At 44.0% G+C, this 24,684-nt stretch overlaps 1 protein-coding gene across 1 annotated transcript in view; it reads right to left on the bottom strand.

Moving 5' to 3' along the window:
- Positions 1-24,684, bottom strand: part of RYR3 (ryanodine receptor 3) — a 365,900-nt gene that overhangs the window by 76,585 nt on the left and 264,631 nt on the right. Inside the window, exons 56-65 of the mRNA XM_047075357.1 lie at positions 24,542-24,617; positions 24,299-24,422; positions 21,426-21,541; positions 20,811-20,878; positions 19,753-19,874; positions 14,511-14,560; positions 13,857-13,917; positions 10,931-11,169; positions 9,221-9,302; positions 300-430 (exon numbers count right to left, since the gene is read on the bottom strand). Coding sequence (XP_046931313.1) covers positions 300-430; positions 9,221-9,302; positions 10,931-11,169; positions 13,857-13,917; positions 14,511-14,560; positions 19,753-19,874; positions 20,811-20,878; positions 21,426-21,541; positions 24,299-24,422; positions 24,542-24,617 — 1,069 coding nt within the window. The remainder of the gene's footprint in view (positions 1-299; positions 431-9,220; positions 9,303-10,930; positions 11,170-13,856; positions 13,918-14,510; positions 14,561-19,752; positions 19,875-20,810; positions 20,879-21,425; positions 21,542-24,298; positions 24,423-24,541; positions 24,618-24,684) is intronic.

The raw sequence follows: 24,684 nt of genomic DNA, 5'->3' as shown, positions 1-24,684 counted from the left end.
GCACTTGAGACCCAGGGTAGACTAGAAAGCCTAAGGTTTTAGGATGGAAGGGATTTAGAATCCAACCACATCGTATGGAAGAGGAAGCCAAAGTCCAGCATACTTTGTTATATGTACTTGCCCAAGCCCATTTTTCTAGTAAGATGGAGACATGCCACATGTCTTTGACCTCCCCTCTCCTCTCAGACCACATAAACCCAAAGTTCTATAAGGCTGCTGTTCCCTGCCTGGGTGGCCTTCCTTCTTGGATGCTCTCCTCTCAATATATGGATTGATGACCCCTGAGGGAAGATACTTACTAGACCTCTCTCTGGGGGTTTTGGTGTTGAAGACTGAGAGTGGATTGTAGCGGTTAAGAGTGGGCTCCAAGAATGCCACTGGTATGGCAGCTGCCAGTGAGGCCAGACATTCTCCAAGGGCAGGACGTTGCCTGGAAACAAAGAAGTCCATTTAGGAGTGGTACCACCATATGCTGGCCCCATGCATTGTGGGCCAGGCCCCTCTCCCAAGATGTCTCATAGATTACTATACTGGACATCCTTGGGTCCTGGGGTCAGCAAGATTACACACACTTTTCTCTCCCCCATGTTTCTCTGGACACTGATCAATGGCGTGGTCTCACCACCTGGAAACTGGTTCTTAAGTGGCTGAGGCAATATAATAACACACTATATAGCTTTGTTCTTCTCTCCCAGCATTTCTGAGACCAAGTTTTGCAGGCATCCAAGCTGAATTTGATCCTCTCTTTGTACTCAGAATGTTTTGAAATCATCTGTGTAAGTTCTCTGTGTCTATTCCCTGCTTTGGATGGAGCCAGTGTCCAGCAGAAGGAACAGTAGATAATGGGCCAAAAGCAACAATAAGACACAAAAGAAAAGACCTGCCTTGCAAGAGAAATGTCAGATCCTAAAGCTCATTGCTTGATTTAGAGGAGAAACCTCTAATACCTGTTCCTTCTCACAAATACTCTATACAAATATGTGAGGGTCCACCATGTATAAAGGTCTGGGTCTCAAGTCTTTCTGTGAAACAAGCACCCAAACAAAAAATGCTTAGGATTCCTTGTTCAGATTTCTAGTTCTCCAACTGAAAGAACTTGCCCTTGCCTGCCTGCTAACCAAGTCTGCAAGCCTAAGTGATGAGAACTAGCCACTGGCTGGTCAAAGCAGGGCTGGTACTGAGATAGTGCTTCCCTTTTCCAGGCCTGGGCTTAGTCTTGGAGTTGTCCTGGCTAGCCTTGCAGGTCCTGCTAGTGAGACAATACAGTTACAGTGCTGGCTTGAAGGGTATGGGCACAGACACCTGTTGCTTTCTAATGAATGAGAGACCAGGACCATCTGTTTTTTAGACGTCAGTATCTTCTGTCAATTACTGGCATTGGATGACAGTCAGACTACAAACCTGTTATGTGAGTTACACATGTGATGTCAGTTGCCAAATAAGGAGAAAATTTGAAATATTTCTTCAAACAAAGTAATACTATGAGTCCTTTGTTAGACCATGACACAGATAATTAGTGGGAGATGCAGACAATAGGTCTATAATTAAGGACTGGATGGGGCTTACAGTGCTCCAACGTATCTTGTTTGCCTTCCTTTGCATCTGACCAAAGTGAGTGCTGATGCTGTGTATATGAAGCCCACTAGCAGAATCCCTGGGAGCTGAAGTTATCCATCTGTATCTTGGGGGAGGTTCTAGAACCATCATGGGGAAAACTGTCAGCTAGAGAGGGTGCACTTGGAGTCAGGGGCAAATGCTAACCCCGCACTATTGCAGTTCTGTGGAAACAGAAAGGCATTCAGCTCAGGGTTCCCTTCAGCTCCCCAACAAAACCAGAATCGAAGGCCATGTTAATTGCCCTTGACTGTGATAACAGCCGACAATTCCAACAGCACCAAGAAGCCAGAATGTCAAAAGTGTAGGCTCTCCGGATGAGTACAACAAGCATTTACTATGGGGTGGGGGATGGTTAGGGAAACCATTGCTCACTGAGGAGTAAGCCACATAGTTTGAACCTTAACCTTTGTCTTCCAGATAGTGAAAGTCCTTCTTAGAGCCTAAAGCAATGTCATAAAATAACATATATTTATGGTCTGATTATTAGAATTAGGACCAACTAATTAAAGCAGAGAAAGAGACCCACTTGAATTGGATTATTGGATTAAAAATGCGATCTTAATTGTTCATAAAAAAATAACTTGTCATGGCTATCTGGGGTACAGAGTCTGCAAGGGGCAAGCCTGAGGGGCCAAGAACTGCCTAGATGCAATGGGGAACCTGTTGGACTGGAGGGAGAAGGGAAGAGAGAGAGAGGAGGGGGAGGGTGGGTGAGTGAAGGGGAGAAAGCAGTCTTGGAACCCACCCTCCAACTTCCATCAAGTTACCAAACTTAGGGAAAAAAGTCATCCTTTGATTAACTTAAAAGACAATATATGTGGTTTTAATCCTTGTCTTCTACCTTCTTCTTAGGCTCAGCTTTTAGGGGATTACCTGACAGCTTGCTTATTAGCTCCGAAGTGTTTGAGCAGGTAACTTTAAAGTCAGCCTCCCACAAGCAAGAATGTCCTCAGTCAGGCAATCACTTTAGGTGATGGCACAGCCTTATCCTTTTGCTGGAGGTCCGACTGTGAAATGCCCCCCATCCAGGGCCGCTCTGCAGACAGAACAGCAGCCCTCAGACAGAACAGGTCCTCTGTGTCCTGTGTCTGGAGCTTCCAGGCTCCAGTGGGAGGCCACAACCCTGCTGGAAGGGGAGGGAGTGAGAACTGGGCTTCTCTGCGGGGCACTTCGCTTCACTTCTGAGCAAGCCTCAGGCCAGTCCTCTTCCCTCAGCCTGCACTCCCTCTCACTACCACTTCTTCCCCCATTATTTCTCTTCTTTGCTGAGCTCAAGATGGTGGACAGGCCCAAGAAGAAGGGCATCATTTTACCTTCAGGCTTCAATGACCAGCACCCTGAGTGATAACTGAGGGGAGCGAGGACCTGGGTATATCAACTATGAGGATACGCAAGTGGTGGCCGTTCTTTTCAATTAAAAGCCTCACTGTTTCTACCAACCACAGCGGCCACTGAGGAGAAATACTCAATTTCCTCAGTCTTGCCTTTCGAGGAGGAGGAGGAGGAAATAAGGTGACAAACCATGAAGGTGAAAGAAACACCACAGGGAGAGCGGTGATGAAAGAAAATCTGGGCGAGCATCAGGATGACAAGGGGTAAAGTCGAATCTGAGCACAAAGTCTACTTGGCCCAGCAAGATGAACCTCGGAAAACAGCTGGTCCTCAGCTGCCCTGGTGATAACTTGACCCATCATTCTTCTCTTTTCTCTTTCTCTCATCAAAAAAGTCCTGATCTCACAAAAGTAGATTTCTAGAAAGTTAGCCTGTTGGCAAAGGAACCCTTGGGGCAAAAGACAGTTTTCCAGTGTTGTGCTGCCTCGGGGACATGCATTCCCTGTGTTCTCTGATATTAATTACTGACAAGCCTGAGCCTCAACAAGGCTCACAACAGGGCATTTTCTAGTCTAGGGCACACAGTGATGCTAATTAGCCATTCAGCTAACAGGGAGGATAAACACCAGGTCTCCTGGGTCAGCTGTTAAAAGTTCTGTAAACGTAAAGCCCAGAAGTTGGCCAATTAATGCTGCAGGCTTTGAAATAACAGAGTGAATGACCTTGGCCCCCAGACTCCTAGAGGGACTGAGCAAAGTCCCGCTGTTATAATGCTTCTCTAGTCATTAGTGCCCCCCCCCCCAGGGGGAAGGGTGGGTATGGACCAAGCAGAGCAAGAGCTATGGAAGCATCTACAGAGCAACCAAAGGGTCTACTTGAAGAATTTGTTCACCGGATATGGAACCTTCTTTCTCTTTCCCCTTCAGTTCTTACTGCCCAGTACAGTATTTTTCATATAGAACTTGGTCAATGGTGTCAGATTAAACAGAATGCAATTTGTATTTCAATGTTCGTTACTTTCTAATTTGTTAAGTTGCAGGCTCTCCTCGTCCATCTCTTGATTTTATTTTCCATGGGTCCAGATCTTGCCTCTCAAATGTCTATTGTTAGGGATCCAGGCAGAGCCAAAGTTATCACGGTAATAAGAATTATGCCTTGCAAATATCTGGAGCTTTACAGTTTAGAAAGTTCCTTCGTGTATGTTCCCAAGGGTGCTAAGGAGAGGAAATGATATGTAGCAGAGGGACAGAACATGGAGGCAGGCCACGATTCTAGAACAGCAATACTAGTCTCCTCAGAGGTTTAGGGAAGGTGTGCAGTGTTTGGTCAGAACCAACTGGTCAAATGGGGAAGGGCAGGAAGGAAAAAATCTCTCTCAAGTGTGAAGGGAAAAAACAGCAGTTTTCATTTGAAATAAAATGGAGATGCGATGCTTAAATTGATTTCCAAGTTTCCTTTCTTGACCAACCCCCCTCCAATGTTCTGTGATTAGTCAAAGTATCTCCACATCGAAGAAGGCAAATATACTCCATAGTTAAAAGCAGAAGAGCCTTGGCCCTTTGCTGAAAATTTGTTGAAGACGGCTTGTCAGTGACCTCATATTGTCTCAATTAGAAAATATTTGAAAAGAAAGGTCTCTATTGTGTTTCAATGCCTTTTTCCTCTTTACAATCAAACTATCACTGAGGTGCCTAGAATCTTCCATCCACAATGTACACTCAAGCTATAGCTGGAAACCAACTATTTAATGGTTCCCTTGCAACCCTGCCACATTCATTAGCCAAGGAAACTTCAGCAAAAGGTGGCAGAGAAACGGGAAGAAATCTGAATCCATGCTGAGATTAGAAAATGTGTGATTAACGTCAAGTCACAAAGTAGGGACCAAATCAGGTGAGGACTCTGAAACTGAAACATACTTTCTGGACTAACAACAGAGTATAGAAGTCTCTGGAAGTAAATATGGGGATTCTGAGGAGTCCAGAATATGAACTTGTGCTTGAAACAATTAGGATTAAGGGGGTGAGCAAGCCCTGGGACACCTGCTGGGTGTGTTGGGCCAGGTTCATACTGCAGAGTGATGCAGGGCAGAGTAGGAAAGAAGTGTGTACATGCCACTTGCCATTCCTGTGACCTGGGCTCCTAGCCTGGAAAAGCCACTGGCGGGGAAGTAGAGTGGAAGAGTGAGAAGTAACCTGTTCTGTAGCTGCTGACCCAAGTCTGCTACTGTACATAGTTGGTGTTCACATTAAGTGACTACCTAAAAGTCCTACGTCTACAGGATGCACTAAAAATTTTACCTGTGACCTCTTACCTGGGCCTCTTACTTACTTTTGTTGGGGGGAGACACCAAAGGGGTGGATGCACTCTAGAGCTAAAGGCACTGGGGGTAGAGTGAGAAAGAGTCCTGAACCTGTTTGTCAGATTTGAAGCTGTATGAGGTTTCTTCCCCATTCACTCCTCGACTTCATGTGAAATGAAGCAAATGAACAGAGTCAGGAACGTGGAGAAAGTTTGAGAAATTATCTTACAAACACAAAACGGCAAAGAGCAACCAGCTCAAAGTTACTTGGGAGAAAATGAGAAGGAAAAAGCCAATAAATACACACGATCTCTTCCTGAATAACAGCTAGGAAAAACCTCCCTGTGATTACATAATAAAGTGAAAAATTTGTAAGTAATGCAAGACCCACTTGTGAGGCATATTAAGTTCTGAGGAAAAGCAGAGAGGACTGATCTAGAATAAACACATCCTGGAACATATTAGAGGAACTTAATGAGCTTCGAGGCTCCAGAAAGAATCCAGTGAACAGTCAGCTTCTCCTCTCCCATTGCAGTCATGTGTAAGTCAATAAATCACCCGGTTCAGGGAACATGGTCAGAACACAAAGAAGCAAAGTCTACCAACTTCTGAGGGGAAAAAAAATTATGACTCAGGGATTTTATACCATGAAACTGTTCACAAAGTCAAAGGGTAGTATTCTAAAATATGCGAGGATTCCAGACTATCTAACAGCTCTTACAGAAATAAGTACTTAACGATAAAACTGGCCAAGAGACAAAAACCAAAATAAAAATTTAGGAATGGGAAAGTCATGGTTCAAAAGGATTGGCTGTTCAATGAATCATTTAAATACAAACTAAGGTAAACAACTCAGGGAATATTTGTCCTAGAATAGCATGTAAATGTGAGAAATTATACAGCAAAATAGGCAGAAAGGATGGGAAGGTAGGCAGGGATGTGAGTGTACTAAATTTGCCTATCTTTTTAAGGTAAAAAGTTCATGATTATTTTATCTAAATGATAAATCTAAAAATAGGAGTTGGGAATTCAGTTTTTAGTTTCATCCAATGGGACAAAGTTGGGAAGCAGTATGGATATCATGATCTCACATATGTAAGAATGTACATGTGTAGAAAATACCTAGAATGACAAACACCAAACTGTTAATAGTGCTTTCCTCTGGGAATTGGATCCGTGTGTGTGTGTGTGTGTGTGTGTGTGTGTGTGTGTGTGTGTATTGGGGAAGGTGGTCTGGGGTAAGAAAAACAGTAGACTTTTACCTTTATATACTCAGTTCTGTTCGATTTTTTTTAACAAGTATGTCTTACTTTCACAATATAAGAAAGTAAATAACAGTCATTCGTAGTGATGGCATCACAACTCTAGGACTTTAAATGTTCAATTCCTCAGCTGCTCTGCTAACCAAGAGGAAGGGGGTCTGCTTTCATCTAGGGTCTTCCTCTAGAAATGGCTTCTACTAACATGGAGTATAAAAGTCTGGCACCGATATTCACAATGCTGGAGGCAGCAGATATGCAGTAAGACTGTAACAGATCAAGTATAAAACATCATGAAAAGCAGCCTTTTTCTGGCCTGACATTTCAGAGCTGACTTTTTGCAAGAGAATAATGCATTAGCTTTTCAAAAAGGTGTACCAAGAAACATGAATGCAGACAGATGTATGTATGCACACACATATCATTGGAGAGAGTAAGAAAAAGTATTGAGAAAATATTTACAAATCCTCAACAGAACAAAGAATTAAGGATACCTTCCTTAAGGTGAAATTCAGTATTAAGTGGAAAGTATTTTTTTATTCTCTTGTTGATGAGATATAAAATCTAATTAAAACTTTTGTCTTCCCAGGTCCTATTCCTAACTAACAAAACTATGCATGTCTTCTCTAAATCCATAAGGAAAGCTAAGTACCTGGGGATGAAAATCATAATGAAAATAAGTGGTCGTTAGTTCTTCAATTAATTTCTTGAACTCTGGACTCTATTTGAAAGCTGTGATTCTTGGGGCACCTGGGTGGCTCGGTCGGTTGAGCGTCCAACTACGGCTCAGGTCATGATCTCACGGTTTGTGGGTTTAAGCCCCACGTCGGGCTCTGTGCTGAAACCTCGGAGCCTGCTTTGGATTCTGTGTCTTCCTGTCTGTCTGTCTCTCTCTCTCTCTTTGCTCCACCCCCCACTCATGCTCTGTCTCTCAAGAATGAATAAACATTAAAAAAATTAAAAAAAAAAAGAAAGCTGTGATTATGAAGATAGACATTTCTTCAACATTTTTTTTTTTTTGTCACTAGTGCATGATGTGACAGAGCATGTTTGAAAGGGAAAAAGTCTTCTAAGGATAAGACTAAGTCGAGAGTTTGGTTAATACTGTGTTGATCCTTCTAATCTCCGTGGATTGAAACAGAACAACACAACACGGAGCATTTAATGCTAAAAACCAGGGGGTCACCAAAGGCCTCCACTGCTCTGGGCATATTTGGGCAAGCAAAACTGGAACCCCAGCATCTCTGCAGATCAGCTTGTTCAAGATTTCTGAATAGCATTTCTGCTACCAAAATGTGCCCTTGTTTAAAAGTATAGCTAATCTGGCAGCCGTGAACAGTAAAGGTCCACGGTTGTATCACAGAGAAACTCATTCAACACGAAAGTAACAGCCTCCTGTCCCTTGAGCTTTTCTGCAAGCTTTAACCACAGGAACTCTGGAAGCTATTTGGAAGCTGTGATTATGAAGAAAGAGACATTTCTTCAATGTTTTTTGGTCACTAGCACATGATTTAGCTTGGCTATATAGTATTGTGTCTCTGGTCACATACACTGACTAGCTATCTGTTACAAAAAAAAAAAAAAACAAACCCAAAAACCAAGAAACAAACAGAATTCAACTGAGTAAATCTGAAGATCTCCTTGGCTTAAGTGAATCATCCTAGCTAGCAACATCCTAGCTAGCAAGTGCTGGGGGGTGCTTGGAGGAGATGGTACAAAATGGAGAGTTTTTATAGGAAGGAAGACGGATGGGACAACAAAGTTAGAAGCAAAAAAAAAAAAAAAAAAAAAAAAAGACTTTTCCAGGCTAGAAACTTTCCCTTAAGGGGAAGAGAAGGGGTCTTACCACACAGTTTACCTCATCTTCCTTTAGGGTATGGAGAGGGCCCCTGTGACTGATTACCTCCTTGGCGCCTATCAGAAATTCCTGACTTACAAAAGGGTGGCAAGAGGGGTTTAAACCCCACTCTTGGTACACCCTGGAATGCTGAGCTGCCTAAGAAAACTGTACGCAGGGGTGAAGACAGTAAAGGCATAAACAATGCATGCTACTGATGAGCTGTGGCGGAGTATTTCAGAGCCAGAGGACTGAAAACAGCATACATGTCTCGAACTCAGGTGGATAACCCTAACTACCAAAGTAGAACGAATTGAGGCTTGTCAGTCATAACAAATTGCCAAGAGGCTGGGGACACATACCTTACCCCCTGGCCTCCGTAGTAGAGGGCGGACCCTACCTGACCATAGGCTGTCTAAGGACACTCTATGTATTCTGTTATTTAAAAGCAAAACTGTAAGGATCTTTCTCATTTATAGATGAATAAACTGAATAATCAAAAAATGAAAAAAAAAAAAAGAAAAAAAGAAACTCCTGACTTACAAGTTAAGATTTATATTTCTGTGGGACGTTGAAATTGCAATTAGGTTAGGCAGTAAGCCCTTTTTGGTGCTTTGGCTTGGCCCAATTAATACCAATTTTGGCCTGTGGTTCTCTTTTTTAACAAATCTTCACAGAGGTCATAAATCTCAAAAGCCTTCCTATGTTTCTTAATATAGCCATAAACACTGAATGGCCTGGGCTCAAAATCTCCATCCTGTTTCAGTGAGCATTTTGACTTTGCTGTATTAAAAAGATGCTATTAAGGGTTTCAAGCCTGTAAGTAACATTTTTCTAAGCCCTGAAATGTGTCAGCCTCTTCTGTTCACTAATTACCTTTCAACGTAGATGTTCTTTCCGGTCCCAAGGGAGTAGAGACTGCAGAGTATGTGGTAGCATGAAATCTGCACATCACCTACTGAAAAGAACAAACACGAGCAGTCACTTCCAGGCCTCAAGCCCAGCTCTTCACCTCCAGCACATGGAAAGGGTCCACCAACAGAAAGAATGTGCTGGCATCACCCAAGAGCTAAAGCACATGCAAGTGTGCCCCCCACCCCCGGCCCTCACGCCCCCCCCAACACACGATAGAGCCCTTTCTACCAAATGGTAGCTACGGAGAAAGGACCCACTGACAGGGAGAACACCCTCCAATGAGCCATCCCACTTCCTTTGGGGGCTTTTGATATGAATCACACTGCTTCCAGGGAAAGAAATCATTTGACCAAGGAAATCCACAAGGGTTTTTTTTTTTCCCCAAAAGAGGGAGACACTATGGTTAAATTTTACACATAACAATATTTCCTTTCTTGGAAAGGAAGAATGCAAGAAGTCTGAAGTTTGAATGAGCCTTTTGGCAATTTCCTAGGAAGGTAGGCAGAACATCCTGACCTCTTTAGAGACAGAGCAACGTTTCTCATGTCCACCTGCGTAAGTTCTCTGATGGACATTTTTCACAAAACGGTTCAATCACATCACGATTTTGCCAGGTTTCCTGAGGGAAGGGTATGTTCCATTTAGGAATCCACAGAATTTAATCTATAGGCTACATGCTCCTTTAATGCCTGGAACTCATAATAAGGCAGGGACTAAATGAACACAATGAGAACTAATTTAATTTAAAATTTTCAACAAGTAAATGCATTGTTTCCATGACGTGAAATAATGAGTTTGGATGTTCCCCTATTCCTTTGCCCACATCCATGGAAATAACTGATTTTTAGTTGTTCAGGGATATAGAAGTCATAGCCTTGGCTATGGACAACTGTTTAAATTGAATTAAATCATGCGCCAACATTTAAAGTGTGAAACTGAAGCTCGGTGGCAGAGTATTTGCACTAAGGGGCTATATGTGGTACTAAATGCAAACTGAAATAAAACCAGCCGACTATGGTCTCTTCTGAAGGCTCAGATAATGAAATGTTAGCAGCTCTCCTTTGCTCCTGGTATCCAATGAATAAATTAGGGCTTCTTAACAGGAAATTTGGTATCTGAAAAACCCTGGGAGCAAACCTATATCCCCTACTGGATTACTCAGATAACCTTTTCAAATTAAGTGGGAACACAACGGCTGACAGCTAAGCTAGTGGGTGGAAAATTCTGGTCCTCAATAACAGTGGAAAAAGATGAAATATACTCAAATTGGGGGATTTCTGCCCCTGTAAGTACCTATTACTCCATTTTTAAACCTAAGAAGAAGAAAGTATGGAATAATTATCTCTATTCCACTTTCTTTCTTTTTTTTTTTTTTGAAGATTATTTATTTTGAGAAATACAGAAAGAGAGCGAACGAGCATGTGCGCAAGTGGGGAGAGGCAGAGAGAGAGAAAAGAAACCCAAGCAGAGCAGAGTCTAATGCAGGGCTCAAACCCACAAACTGTGAGATCATGACATGCACTGAAATCAAGAGCTGAACGCTTAACCGACTGAGCCATCCTGGTGCCCCTCGATTCCGCTTTTAAGGTTAATTCAAGCAAATGAGTCATACACCCTTTTTATCTGGAGCCATGTGCATATAAATCCACAATAGACGGCAATCTGACTTACAGAGTAAATCCACCCCGAACTGATGCTGAGCAACATGCTCAAAGATGGACGTCAAGATGGGGAGCAGAGCCACCGTGGTATAGTTAATATTCTGAGACACGCCTTTAATCTGTGTTCTGGAATGCGTAAACTTCCCGAGCTTCAGATTTTCCGAAGTCTTCTCTAAGTCTTCTGCCGCATTTTCAAAGAAAGCTCGTAACCCAGCCTTCACCAGCTCTGAGCCTGACTTCATGACAGTCCTGTAAGCAAACGATGTTCAAAACCAAAAGCACAATCCTAACCTCTGGCCGACCCCCTTCTTGAAATGGGTGACTTGTAGTTTAACTTGGGCAGACATTTGACACCCCAGTCACCTGACCGACACGAAGTCAGGGGAAGAGGACAGAGCAGTTAGCATCCAGGAAGCAAGCTGGGTCACACAATCCCAAAGGGGCTAGCAACTGGACAGTGTTGTCTGTTGGAGGGAGTTGGCACTCGACTTTTCAGGAAGATGTGGAGGAGAGTTTAGAAAGAAACTGATTTTGGTCACTTGCTATTAATAGAATGTCCCAGCAGGCTATATTCCTCTGTAAATTTCTAATTGTAAGGAAGGAGAGGTGAGTTTTTCTTACAGTTCACTAGGAGATGAGCAACTTCTTTAAGGAAAGAAATATTAGCCCTCCCATGATGCAGGACCTCTCAGAACAAAGAAATAACTCAGCTTAAGCTTACATTTCTATTAGCTAGCAGGGATGTCCTAGCTTGGAGAAGGACATTTTTTTTTTCCCCACACAACAAAAGTTCCCCCTAGTTTTCTCTACAACCGTGGAAAACAAAGCAGTGTTCTCTATGCCGGTACAGTGCACTTGGACAGCGACACCTTATTTGTAGAATCCTGCACTACGTCACCCCAGAAGCAAACAGGAGAAAATGGTTGTACCAGGAGCTGTTTGGGGACACAGACGCAAATGGCCGTCAGCTTAAGGACATCAAGGTTATGACAGCAACTACAGTAAAAAGGGTGTCACCATCTCCTTTGGCATCGACTATCCTGCTCCTGTCCTGTTAATACTTGGGCATGACAGTGAGCAAAATGCTTCCCAATTTTTCAGAGGGAGACAGAGCATGAGTGGGGGACAGGCAGAGAGAGAGAGAGGGAGACACAGAATCTGAAGCAAGCTCCAGGCTCTGAGCTGTCAGCACAGAGCCCGACATGGGGCCTGAACCTACAACTGTGAGATCATAACCTGAGCTGAAGTTGGATGCTTAACCGACTGAGCCACCCAGGTGCCCCTCCGTATTTCAGCATCTTATTCACAAGATTATGACAGGCTTGCTTCAAGGACAGATGCTTTTTATGTCCAGCATTTTCAAGATCATCATCTGTCCTAGCCCCCCACTCCCCCACCGCTAACCAGAAAAAGAAGAAGAAAGAAATGAGGTAAGTGAGGCTTGCTCCTGGCCTGTAAGGATTCACGAGCTATCTTTCTAACTTTCTAGTCTTGGGTTTTTGTCAGGAATGATTATCAAACACGCTGACCTGCATTGAGAAAAAGGGGGGGGTACTCTCCCAAAGGCAGTCCACATGCTTCTGGAAATAAAGATTCCTCATCTCAGGTGCACAGAATTTGAGTCCCCTGGGGTGCCTTCGTCTGATCTGCAAACTTGCGCTGTCCGAATACCTCCATGTTTGTTTCTAGGGTTTAGACCCCCAAAATCGCTTTTAATTATCCTTAACGTTTTTTTTTTAGTTTTTTTTTTAACTTTTTATTTATTTTTGAGACAGAGAGAGACAGAGCATTAATGGGGGAGGGTGAGAGAGAGTGGGAGACACAGAATCTGAAACAGGCTCTAGGCTCTGAGCCGTCAGCCCAGAGCCCGATGCGGGGCTCGAACTCACGGACCGCGAGATCATGACCTGAGCCGAAGTTGGACGCCCAACCGACTGAGCCACCCAGGCGCCCTAGCTTAACGTTTTTTTGATAACCAGTCTTAGTTTGTAGTAGATTTTCATCTTGTGGCCACTCTCTTAGTTGGTTTCTCTCTTCCTCATATTGTTTTGGGAAGTGGGTCATCCTCCCAACTTTGACAAGGGCTCTACTCAAAGAGTGTGTTCAAGAAAGCTCCCTGTCTTTCCTACTACTTCTCCTTTTCATCTCATCAGATCACTTATGTTTAAAAATTTTTTTTATGTTTTACTTTTGAGAGAGAGACAGAGCATGAGCGGGGGAGGGGCAGAGAGAGGGAGACACAGAATCGGAAGCAGGCTCCAGCCTCCATGCTGTCAGTACAGAGCCCGACATGGGGCTCGAACTCACAGACTGAGATCATGACCTGAGCCCAAGTCAGACGCTTAACCGACTGAGCCACCCAGGCGCCACTAGATCATTTATGTTTATATTACCAGAACTTACATGTACGTTTGTTAAAATTTCCTTTCCCTTTCAGCCATCTTTCCTGCAAGACCCTCAGGTCATGGGTTTAAACCTGTCTTTGCCTCTGATCTTTTTATCACACATCCCCTGTATTCCCCTGCTTGGCTGCTTTGGATTCAGAGTGTTATGGTTCCCTTCTCCCAGGATGCTTGTGGCCTCGCCCCCCATCAGGCAGCTCTTCCCTTTTTGTGGATAATGAGGTATAAAGCGGCACTTTGCTATATTATATACTTTATCTTCTGAAAGATGAACTTCTCAGGAAGAGAAGACAAGAATTGATCAAATGCTCAGCTTTTAGCGTGCGGTACACACCCTGACAGTGGCCCTCCATCATGTGAACTGAAAGATGGAGAGTGCTAATGTCAGGTGAAGATTCATCTCTTCCCTGTCTCCCCTCCCTCTCCCAAGCTCCTGCAGAGCTGTGGCACATCTCCTCTTCTGTACAATAAGTGAGAAGAGAGGGTCACAGAGGGAGTCTTGAGAAACTACTGGAAAAAACTGGGCAGACTTACCTTGTGTCAAGTGTCTGAGCTAAGATGTGAAGACAGCTCACCATTGTAGTAGAATCACTTCCTAGAACAAAAAAATATCACTGGTGACTCCCCACACCCTTCAGCCTGTCTTTTTTTTAAATGTTTATTTATTTTGGGGGAGAGCATAAGCAGGAGAGGGGCAGAGGATCCAAAGCAGGCTCTGTGCTGACAGCAATGAGCCTGATGCATGGCTCGAACTCACGAACCATGAGATCATGACCTGAGCCAAAGTCAGACGCTCAACCTACTGAGCTACACAGGTGCCCCCAGCCTATCTTTTAAATGCTATCTTTTCAATATGCACAAACCACATCCCGGCATAATTAACCATCAACACTAAGAGTGCCAGACCTATGTGCTGGGACAATGCATTTATCTTTGGCCTGACACATACACTGTTTGACGGATGTTAGAGGCAGAGCTTAAAACATTCATCGGTGTGGAAAATTTGAGCTGTTGTAGGGGTAGAGAGGTCATTTATCATACTTCAGATCAATTTTCTATGGCAAATTTAGGTGACACCTTAGTCCTAAGGCTCAGGTTGTCTGTAGGCACCAGAAATAAAGGCAAAATGCAAGTGAAGGATAATTACAGGGAGGAGTGAGGCTTTGAGCAATACTCCTCTTCACTTACCAAAGAGGGAAATCCTGTGTCGAACAAGAGCAGCGAGTTTGCAGAACAGGCTGAAGCAGAAAAGAAGGCGAGTAGGAAAGGCACAGAAATCCAAGGTCTTACTCGTACCCTCCCTACCCCAGGCCCCCACACTTTAAAACAAAGAGCACAGAATGACCCTTGAGCAAGATGCACTGTGTTCCTCTCAAAGGATCCTCTGGACCACACTAGAAAAACATATGCTTTCCAGTTCCATCCATGTTGCTGCAAATGGCCAGATTTCATTCTTTCTCGTTGCCAAATAGTATTCCATTGTATATATAAACCACATCTTCTTTATCCATTCATCAGTTGATGGACATTTAGGTCTTTCCATAATTTGGCTATTGTTGAAAGTGCTGCTATATAAACATTGGGGTACAAGTGCCCCTGTGCATCAGCACTTCTGTATCCTTTGGGTAAATTCCTAGCTGGATCACAGGGTAGAGTGTTATGCTAAGTGAAATAAGTCAGGCAGAAAAAGACAGGTACCATATATCTTCACTCATATGTGGGACCTGAGAAACTCAACAGAAGACCATGGGGGAGGGGAAGGGGGAAAAAAAAACTTACAGGGAGGGAAGGAGGCAAACCACAAGAGACTCTTGAATACCGAGAACAAACTGAGGATTGATGGGGGGTGGGGGAGAGGGGAAAGTGGGTGATGGGAATTGAGGAGGGCACTTGTTGGGATGAGCACTAGGTGCTGTATGGAAACCAATTTGACAATAAATTATAAAAAAAAAAAAAAGAGAAATGTATGCTTCCCACTGTCTTGTGGGACAGTCATGAAGGCACCTTGGAGGCAGCCCCCGCCCCAAAGAAAATAATCCTTCTGCAACAACTAGAGTATTTTGCAGTAACAAGGTTACTGCCAACAACCTCTTGCTATACAGTCCCATGTGCTGAAACATCCATTTGTAGGACATCCAGGAGTAAATGAGGGTTCTGAAAGGGATCATGCTTTTCCCACTGTTGCAATGGATTGCAAACCATTTTGCAGCCTTCTCTGGGGGTGTGAGCCTTTAGGTGGGAGGTGGGGAAGAAGGTGGGAACAGAAGAAAATTAATGGTTCAGGCACAGGGGGATATGATGTTGAATAAAAACATTTTAGGATATTGCTTTCCTCTGTCATTTCCTATCAGTCTGCGGGCCTGACCAAGTAGCTGTCCTCACTGTGCCCCGGGAAGTTCGGAAAGCCCATCTGCTATGCTTTTGTGCTTTCTGACCCTACTCCACCCTTTCACCCATCTTTTCTACCCCAGAACCCCTTGGAGGTCCAGCTGTATCTTATCATTTTACTTTCCATGGTATCTAGCAGAGAGCCCTGTGCAGTTAGAAAAGAGCTCCATAAACCTATGTGAATATGCCATGGACGGACCCTTGCCCATTATAGCCGTAATTTGGCCTGAACTGCCAGTAGTTCCTGGGGAGAGAGTACTCAGAACTCTGACACTATGTGACAGTGGCACAGCTAGACAAGAACTTTGTAGTCCCTTGAGAAAGCAGTCCTTCCTGGTGGAACAGAAAAGGGAAGTTAGAATAAAAACACCTGATACAGGCCAAGGGCTTCCAAGGTGAGATTGAGCTGAAGTCCTTCCCAACCTCTCACTCATAGCTTGTCACGGGCTCTCTGACCCACAACAGGGGCAGAAGTCTTTTCGGGGACAGCTCAAACAGAGAAGAAACACATCCTGAGTGTCGGTGGAGATCAGAACTTGCTCGCCTTTATGTACTGAAGTGCTGAATCACTATATTGTACACCTGAAACTACCATGACACTGTAGGTTCACTAACCGGAATTTAAATAAAAACTTAAAAAAAAAAATAACACAGACTTGCTCACTTTTAAGTGGCTTTCAATTAATGCCCTGAGTCTACTGGGCTGTCGACTAGAAAATCGCAGCCAAAGTTCCCCTGTGGTTAGTCATCTGTTTTTGCAGTGGGAATAAGTTGGAAACCCTGGCCTAGTGCTTCAGAGAACTCAGAGTAAGTTAATAGAAATCTGACAGACTGCTAATATGAAATTAAATAACGGACTGCTTTTTTGTGTTTCTCATCGTGTGTACTTTAAAAAAAAAAAAGGTTTATTTTTGAGAGAGAGAGAGAGAGAGAGAGAGAAAGAGAAGAAGAGAGAGAGGGAGAGCCAGAGATTCCGAAGCAGGCTCCATGCTGTCAGTACAGATGTGCGGCTCGATCTCACCAACCACGAGATAATGACCTGAGCTGAAATCAAGAGCCTGATGCTTAACAGACAGAGACACCCAAGTGCCCCTCACTGTGTCCACTTAAAAATAAATTTAATGTTTATTTTTGAGAGAGAGAGAGAGAGGGCACACGTGTGCAAGGGAGGGAGAGGCAGAGAGAGGGGGAGACAGAATCCCAAGCAGACTCTGTGTGGACAGCAGAAAGCCTGACCTGAGGTTCAAACTCAGGAACCATCAGATCATGATCTGAGCTGAAATTAAGTGCCGGACACTCAACTGACTGAGCCACTCAGGCACCCCTCATTGTGCCCATTTAAAAAAAATTTTAACGTTTATTTATTTTTGAGAGAGAGAGAGAGGGGCAGGCAGACAAAGAATCTGAAGGAGGCTCCAGGCTCTGAGCTGGCAGCACAGAGCCGAGCATGGGGCTCACACACACAAACTGTGAGATCATGACCTGAGCTGAAGGCTGATGCTTAAGCACCTGAGCCACCCAGGCTCCCCCCATTGTGTCCATTTTTTAAAGACATATGTATTTGATAAAAAAAAAAAAAAAATCATGGAGTTGGGGGAGGGGGATAGCCTGAAGGAACATGAGTGCCGTGGCTCTACTCTGACTAGTTGGGCTGTCCTGGTGAAGCCACTTAGCTGCTCTGGGCATCACTTTTCTCACCTGTAAGTAGACAGTTATCACAAGATCCTCTTACTTTTTAGAATTAGAATTAGGGGCTGATAAACTCAGATATTTCTGGTGAAATGCTTCAAAGTGGACTCATGCTCAGTACGAAGTAACATTATTTTTAAAAAGTGCATTTTGAGAGAGAGCGAGCGAGCTCGCACGCACGTGTGCACCTATGTGCACGAGCTGGGGAGGGGCAGAGATCCAGAATTCCAAGCAGGCTGTCAGCACAGGGTTTGAACTCACGAACCCGTGAGATCATGACCTGAGCTGAAATCAAGAGTCGGCCACACGGGGCGCCTGGGTGGCGCAGTCGGTTAAGCGTCCGACTTCGGCCAGGTCACGATCTCGCGGTCCGTGAGTTCGAGCCCCGCGTCGGGCTCTGGGCTGATGGCTCAGAGCCTGGAGCCTGCTTCCGATTCTGTGTCTCCCTCTCTCTCTGCCCCTCCCCCGTTCATGCTCTGTCTCTCTCTGTCCCAAAAATAAATAAAACGTTGAAAAAAAAAATTAAAAAAAAAAAAAAAAAAAAGAGTCGGCCGCTTAATTGACTGAGCCACCCAGATGCCCCAAAACAACAATTTTCAAACTAAACCAGATGGTTAGGTCGTTTGATCCTAATACTAACCTGGCTCCCCTTGCTGTCAGAAGCATTTGCCCAGGCATACCAAGGCCAGTTAAGTTTTCAGAGGCCCCCTCTTGTCCCCTAGGGGGCCCATAATTTAAGTAGAAGTCCTTAGGCCAGTGTTATGAGGGGTCAGAGTCCCCAGGTGCTTGCCCATCTCAGAATTTGCAAGTGATAAATTAGAAGGACCACAGGGAGAGAGTGTGGTAGCACTGGCGAAGGGCACCAGCTGCAGAAGAGGTGAGGCAGAGGTGAAGGATGCGGACACGGAGGGGTCTAGAGGTGGAAAGCATTTGGTGCAGACACAAGCGCTTCTGTGGGAGGGGAGCGAGCACACGATGGATTTGGAAGCTATTTGCAAGGCTGATCAGATCCAGGTTGTATTCCAGCCATGACAAATGGTGCCTGGCTGAACAAATGTTACATTTCCATGAATTAATAATCTAACAAAAATAGATGAAGAAGACAGACACACCTGCCCTCTGTTGGATTATCAGAGTATCTCACTTTGCCTCTCATTTCTCTACCTTCTTACAAAATACACCAGCTAATCCTGAAAATATTTAGGAAGTCTTTGGTCGGTAACTGACGCTACGGGTATCTCATTTTGAAAGCATGGGCTCCTCCTTTCTTACTAAGTGAAATTAAGTAATGACTGTGCAGAAAAAATGGCACTCAACGTGGATAGAGACGACTCTCATTCTTGCCCTCACTTACTACCTGGGTCACTTCAGGCACCAACGTGAACCTGACCAAACCTCAGAGTCCCTGTCTGCAAATTGGAGAGCATATACAGGCAGTTCTTAGAACACTGTGAGGTTTCACAATGATATTTGCAAGAGTTATAGCCCATTTGTGTAAGTATGAAAAATGATCTCACTGCTTAGCCTTGTGTTTAATAAATGTTAGCTAAATCCTAAGGTTGAATATCCTCACAAGGATGATGGTATTTAACGGCTGGGCCTTTCTAAAGTATATTGTATGCTGTTCACCATCAATGGCTGCTAGGGAAAGAGTTGAGTGCTTCCGTTACAGTTCTTAACTCTCTGCGGTTTAGAAGTCTAACCCATTCCTTGTCATCCTAAATCACATACGGAGAAAACCGGAGGCACGGTGGAATTCATCTTTTAGCCTGCTCATAAAGCACTCCCTTTGCTCTCCTCTCCCTTGAGGTATCCACACGTTACACCTAGCGGAATGAGGACGAAGGCTGGTGTTCCAGATGCATTTTTTTTCCTATTAGGAATTTAAATTGAATTATGTTGCTCTAGATTTCAAATATCAGATCATCCACAATAAGACTTGTAAGATCTGATTCTTTAAAACAAATTTAAACTTAAAAAGCCTGTAAGAATGGGATGGAAGCCAGCATTAATCTTGTTTCTTCTCAACGTTGTGTGTTTGCTTGTCCAAGCTTCAGAATTGACTTTGCCTTTTTCTAAATGTTATTTCAGGATAAAAGTTGATCTGAGGATATAAAATTTTCCCAAGCCCTACTGATACATCCAAACAGTGCATTTCTATTGGTTGCCAAAATAATACACAGATAAGTATGAATATAATTACTTTCAAAACCAGGAGGATAACCCAAACCTCTGTGCTACCAATCATCAGATCACAGTTCATTTCTCCGAAGGATTCGCCATTTAGTCTCCAGGAATCTGGGGTTTTACATAGGTCACGTCAGCACCACGACCTTGTCATTTGTAGACTCACCTGGCCACCATTTCTTTCTCCTTATGGGAGGCATAGCCACTGCTGCTGAGGGGTTTTAGAGGGGATGACAGGAAGTAGAGGCGGTGATTGGTGAAGTACTGGTCAACCAGCGGGAGGAGAACCTGGAAAATCCACCATAAATGAACTTCTAGAAAGTTCATCAAAGCCCCTCCTTCAGTTCCTTTGAAAAAGTTCATTTTCAGGGAGCATAAAGCCTCTGAACACAGGTCCTGGAATTTCCAGGAATCTCTACCTGGTGAATTGCAGTTTCCAACCCATTTTCCTCTTGCACACCTCAAACCAGAGGCCTTGGGGACATGGGAATGGAGAAGGTCACTGACTGACTGAGGGTCCAGAGAAATATGCATATGGCCCTGAGCCAGTATTTTCAGGATAGTCTGGTGGGTCATGGTACTTCTTGGGCACGGCATCCAACAGGGACACTTGGGGAAGGGCCTACCACTTTCAGCCTTGAGCCTTTATGTCTCTGTTTCTCGGGCACAGTTATCCCAAGGCCTCATGTGCATTCAGCCCTCTGAGTAGGGTTGTTTGGTAGAGACTGCTCATCACTGGTACCCAAATTCATCCTTCTCTTCTTTTAGCAATAGAAACCCCCATGTTTTAGGTGGGCATGGGGTCGCCCAGCTACAGAATGCATCACCCAGATTCCATGGTGGCTGGGTGAAGCTAGAACAGCTGAGTTCTAGTCAATGGGACAGATCTTTAAGAGAGAAGGGGCCTATCCTCCCCTTTCCCATCGATGTAACATAGGTGAGCCCATCTGGATCCCATTGACGTACATCACACTTGAGGTAATGGTGGAGCACCAGGAGAGGACAGTACCAGAGTCCCTGGATGATGGCATGGAGAAGACCAGGCTTCCTACCACCTCAGTCGACCTACCTGCCCCCGGACTGTTCCACAACAGAGAAATACATGTCCAGCTCATCAAAGCCAGTGGAGTTTTGCCTATCTTTGTTAGATTAGCTTACCGGACACCCTACATTGTACAGATTCTAAGAAGACAGTAATTTGGTTGAATGCAGGGAATCACTTACTTTGGCAAAGAATTTGATCTCTTGGTCATGGGGAGACTTTTCAGTTTTCCCACTGCTGACAATGGCTTCTACAAAGACAAAAGTAACACAAAGTTGGCCATAGTTAAAACAAACACAAAAACAACCACAGCATTTTAGAAACAGAGCAACTTTCCTCAGGGTCATGGAAAGGCCATTTCATTTTTACAAAATATCTCGTATTTTACAAAGTACTTTATAGCTGTGTTGGCTAGGTGTTTCTTCTGTCAGTTCTCTAAGCTGTTTTAGTACCCTTTCCTCTACTTTATTGATGAGAAAGCAGCTTCAGAGAGGTTGAGTCATATGCCCACAGTCACAAAGCAAAATAATGGAAAAGTTAAAATAGGATGAATTATATGAAAAAAAATGACAAGTGGCTCAAACCCTGAAACCAAGGATGAAACAGATTTTTTTTTAAAGAGGGGGACAAAAATCTTAGCCACCGTTTCCCCCCCAAAACCTATGATGTCTCAATGAATTACGAACAGCTACAGTATGAAAGCATCATCCCTTGATAAAGAAATACCACATTATTTTTGAGATTATGAAATATTAAGGGAAGCACACATTTGGGGGATATTTCACAATGATACTTACCCAAATGGGCAATAAACTCTTGGGCGGAATCAACATATTTCAGGATCTTCTTCAAAAATTTATAGGCAAACCTCTTTTCCATGGAGGAGGCATCCAGCTCCATATCCTTCATACCTCTAGGTTGGAAATGGGTAAATCCCAGGAAGTAACAGAGATGACTATGTGACTTCGGAGCATCAGCAATCCTATCTGTGTTGACTTTACTTTCCAAACGTTAATGGTTATTCTGGCCTAGTGACCTGCTTTGTCATTTGACTGATTCCCCTTGCACTTGGAACCTGAGTTTATGAGCACCCAATACCTGCACTATAGCGTCTGAAAAGATTTTTCAAACTATCTTTATCATTCATTCAACAAATATCGAGCTGGGGATAAATCGGAGAAGCAAATAAGATCCCTGCCTCCATGGAACGTACAGACTAGCTGTAAATGAACACAAATAATATACAGCACAAAATATAAATTATGTGGAACGCTAGAAGCTAGTAAGTTTTGTGAAAAAAGAAAGATTAAAGCAGTATGAAAAGGCCCAAGGGGGGGGAGCAAGCAGACTGTAGTGTTACATGGGGCCATCAGTGCTGGTTTCATTGGGAGATGACACTGGGGTAAAGGCTTGAAGGAGGTGAGGAGGTGAGCCATATGGACATCTGGGGAAGGAGTTTTCCAGGCATATGGACTGGTGGTGCAAAGGTCCTGAGGCAGGAACATGCACGCCGAGCTGAAGGAATATGGCAGATGCTAGTGTGGATGGGATGGATGTGAGCAGGCAGTCAGAGAAACAGGAGGTGGTTAATAAATCATTAGGGCCCTACGGGCCATCCTTAGAATTTTGCTTTAGCTCTGAGATGGGAAGCTACTGAAAGCTCTGGATAGAGGAATGACTTACATTACAAATTACTTTAATTGCTAGGTTTAAAACTGATGGTGGGGGGCAAGGGTTGAAGCAGGTGCCTGGATAGGAGGCTCTTACAGGAATGATGGTAACAGCATGGAAGGGGTGAGAATGGTCACATTCTGGATATCGTTTAAAGCAGAACTATCAGGATGTCCTGAAGGACTGGATGTGGGTTGGGGGAAAAAGAGGAGTCAAGGCTTTTGGCTTGAGCACCAGGAAGAATGGGCTGCCGTGGCGTGATGGGGAAGCTGAGGATGGAGCAGGTCAGCGATACGGATAGCGGGAAACGAGTTCTCCTTACTGACGGGGCTCTGGCTTCCTTGCCTGCACACCCAAGTGCCCTCCATAGGGGCTGGCGCATGGTAAACAGCTACTAGGCTATGTCTGCTGAGTTCAACCATCTTTTTCCTGTCCCCCCTTATTTCCTTGATTTCCTTTTTAGTTCTGGTAAAGAGGAATTTTTCATTTCTGTAAGCAAGTTATTTATCAGCAAACGACAGCGCACGTTCCTCTGGGTGTTAAGAAGAGGATTAAAACGACGAAGGGAGTGTTTCTCAAATGCTTCCCCAGAGGTGGTCTCCTGCTGTCTGACCTTTCCTGCTTCACAATATGGCAAATAAGTTTTGCTATTTTTTCATAGGCGCTACAAGAGAAATATTTGTATGGGGTTTTTTTATTTTATTTATTATTATTCTTTTTTTTGGCCACTCTGTGGCAAAATTCTGTAGGAGACTAAAACAAGAAACAGCAGTTGGCTCAGCAAACGTTTCTTTCAGAAGGAATGGCTATATCAGATAGGAACCCAGGCTTGTTTTGTCTCTCTTCAAGGGACTCAGCGAGCATGACTTAAGGAGCAAAGCCCACCAGTGACATCTGAGCAGTGAAGAAACAGGTTCTAGGTTCAAGCAGCTAAGACCCTATTCATATATAATCCTCATCTAGATAATTCTGACAAGCACAAGTTTGCGATAAAAACTCAGGAAATCTTGATGCATTCAGTCTCCTCAGTGGTGCTGTGTCTTCAAAGAATCTGTTCTCTGTGTTCAAAGACTGTTTATGTCCATTTTGCTCACTATTGCTCTTATGTAATTTAATCAAATATTGTCTAAAACAAAAACAAAATAGAAATTTGAAGACAACTGCTGATTCTGTGAGAACTAGGCTGCACATTTTGCAAAGACATGAAACTGTGTTTCCAAATACACGTTTCTGAAATAGGTATGAGCGAGATAACTAGCTGTAGAAGACAAGAGAGGAAATTGAAAAAAAAATCTATAAGGGGGCACCTGGGTGGCTCAGTCGGGTAAGTGTCTGACCCTTGATTTTGTCTCAGGTCATGATCTCACGGTTCCGGAGTTCGAACCCTGTGTTGGGCTCTGCGCTGACAGCCTGCTTGGGATTCTTTGTCTCTGTCCCTCTCTCTCTCTCTCTCTCTCTCTCTCTCTCTCTCTCTCTGCCCCTCTCCAGCTTGTGTGTGCACACGCTCTCTCTCCCCAAAACAGACATTTTTAAAAATCTGGAAGATACTGCACTTCTACGGTTTTGTATATGCCATAATTCTTGCCGTTCTGCAAAGAAGCCCAAGTCCCAAAGGTCTGACGATGCCCTATGGATATGCTTTAGAAGGCCAATCGATAAAACAATATACAAAGAGAAGCTTCGGGGGCCTATAGCACAAGATTTGTGAATGAATGCATGTTTATATGTTTCAATTTCAAATTAAATGTTTAAGGTGTACATGTATAATTTGTCATGATTCTTTGCTATAACTGAGCTTTAAAAATTGATATTGACTGGTCCTGTTTAGGTCAGAAAAGATGGCTTCATGCTCCCCAATAAAAGTTTTCTCATTTCAGAATACTGACCATTATCCTGTCTCCCGTCTGTTTTGCAGACAGGCGATTAAATACCTGGGGAAGGAGAGACCACGACCACAAGTCCTCCCTGCCCCCCTAACATCACCTGGAAGATGACTTACCTAGAAACCACGATGCCGTTCACCTGGAGGAATTTAAACAGGTCCTGTGCCTTTTCTCGGTCCCTGAACTTCTCCTTGGCTGTCAAGGTGTCATATGGTACCAACAGAGGGTGACTGCCGCCACCTGGGGACAAGAAAGTGAGAGATGACCAACTCTTTGGCCCTTCCTTTGCACTTCTGGGAAAATGTACCTGCCGCACCCCCAGCTCCCCTCCTGCAGGGGGCACCGGGAACCTGGCTCACCTTTGCTCTCCAGTTCCAGCTTCTTCTTCTTGGCCCAGATGTTGTGATAGTTCTCGGCCACGACCTCCACCATTCCCTGTGTCCCACCAAAGAGACAGCAGTCAGAGCAAAAGCAAAGAAGAAAAATGGGTCCATATCTGCTG

This window comes from Lynx rufus, unplaced genomic scaffold, assembly GCF_022079265.1.
Source record: "Lynx rufus isolate CCGP_SWC_20201006 ecotype Redwood Valley unplaced genomic scaffold, mLynRuf1.p SCAF_13, whole genome shotgun sequence".
Classification (NCBI taxonomy): Eukaryota; Metazoa; Chordata; class Mammalia; order Carnivora; family Felidae; genus Lynx; species Lynx rufus.
Note: the sequence above shows the minus strand (reverse complement) of the source record. Positions and strands in the feature narration are given on the sequence as shown.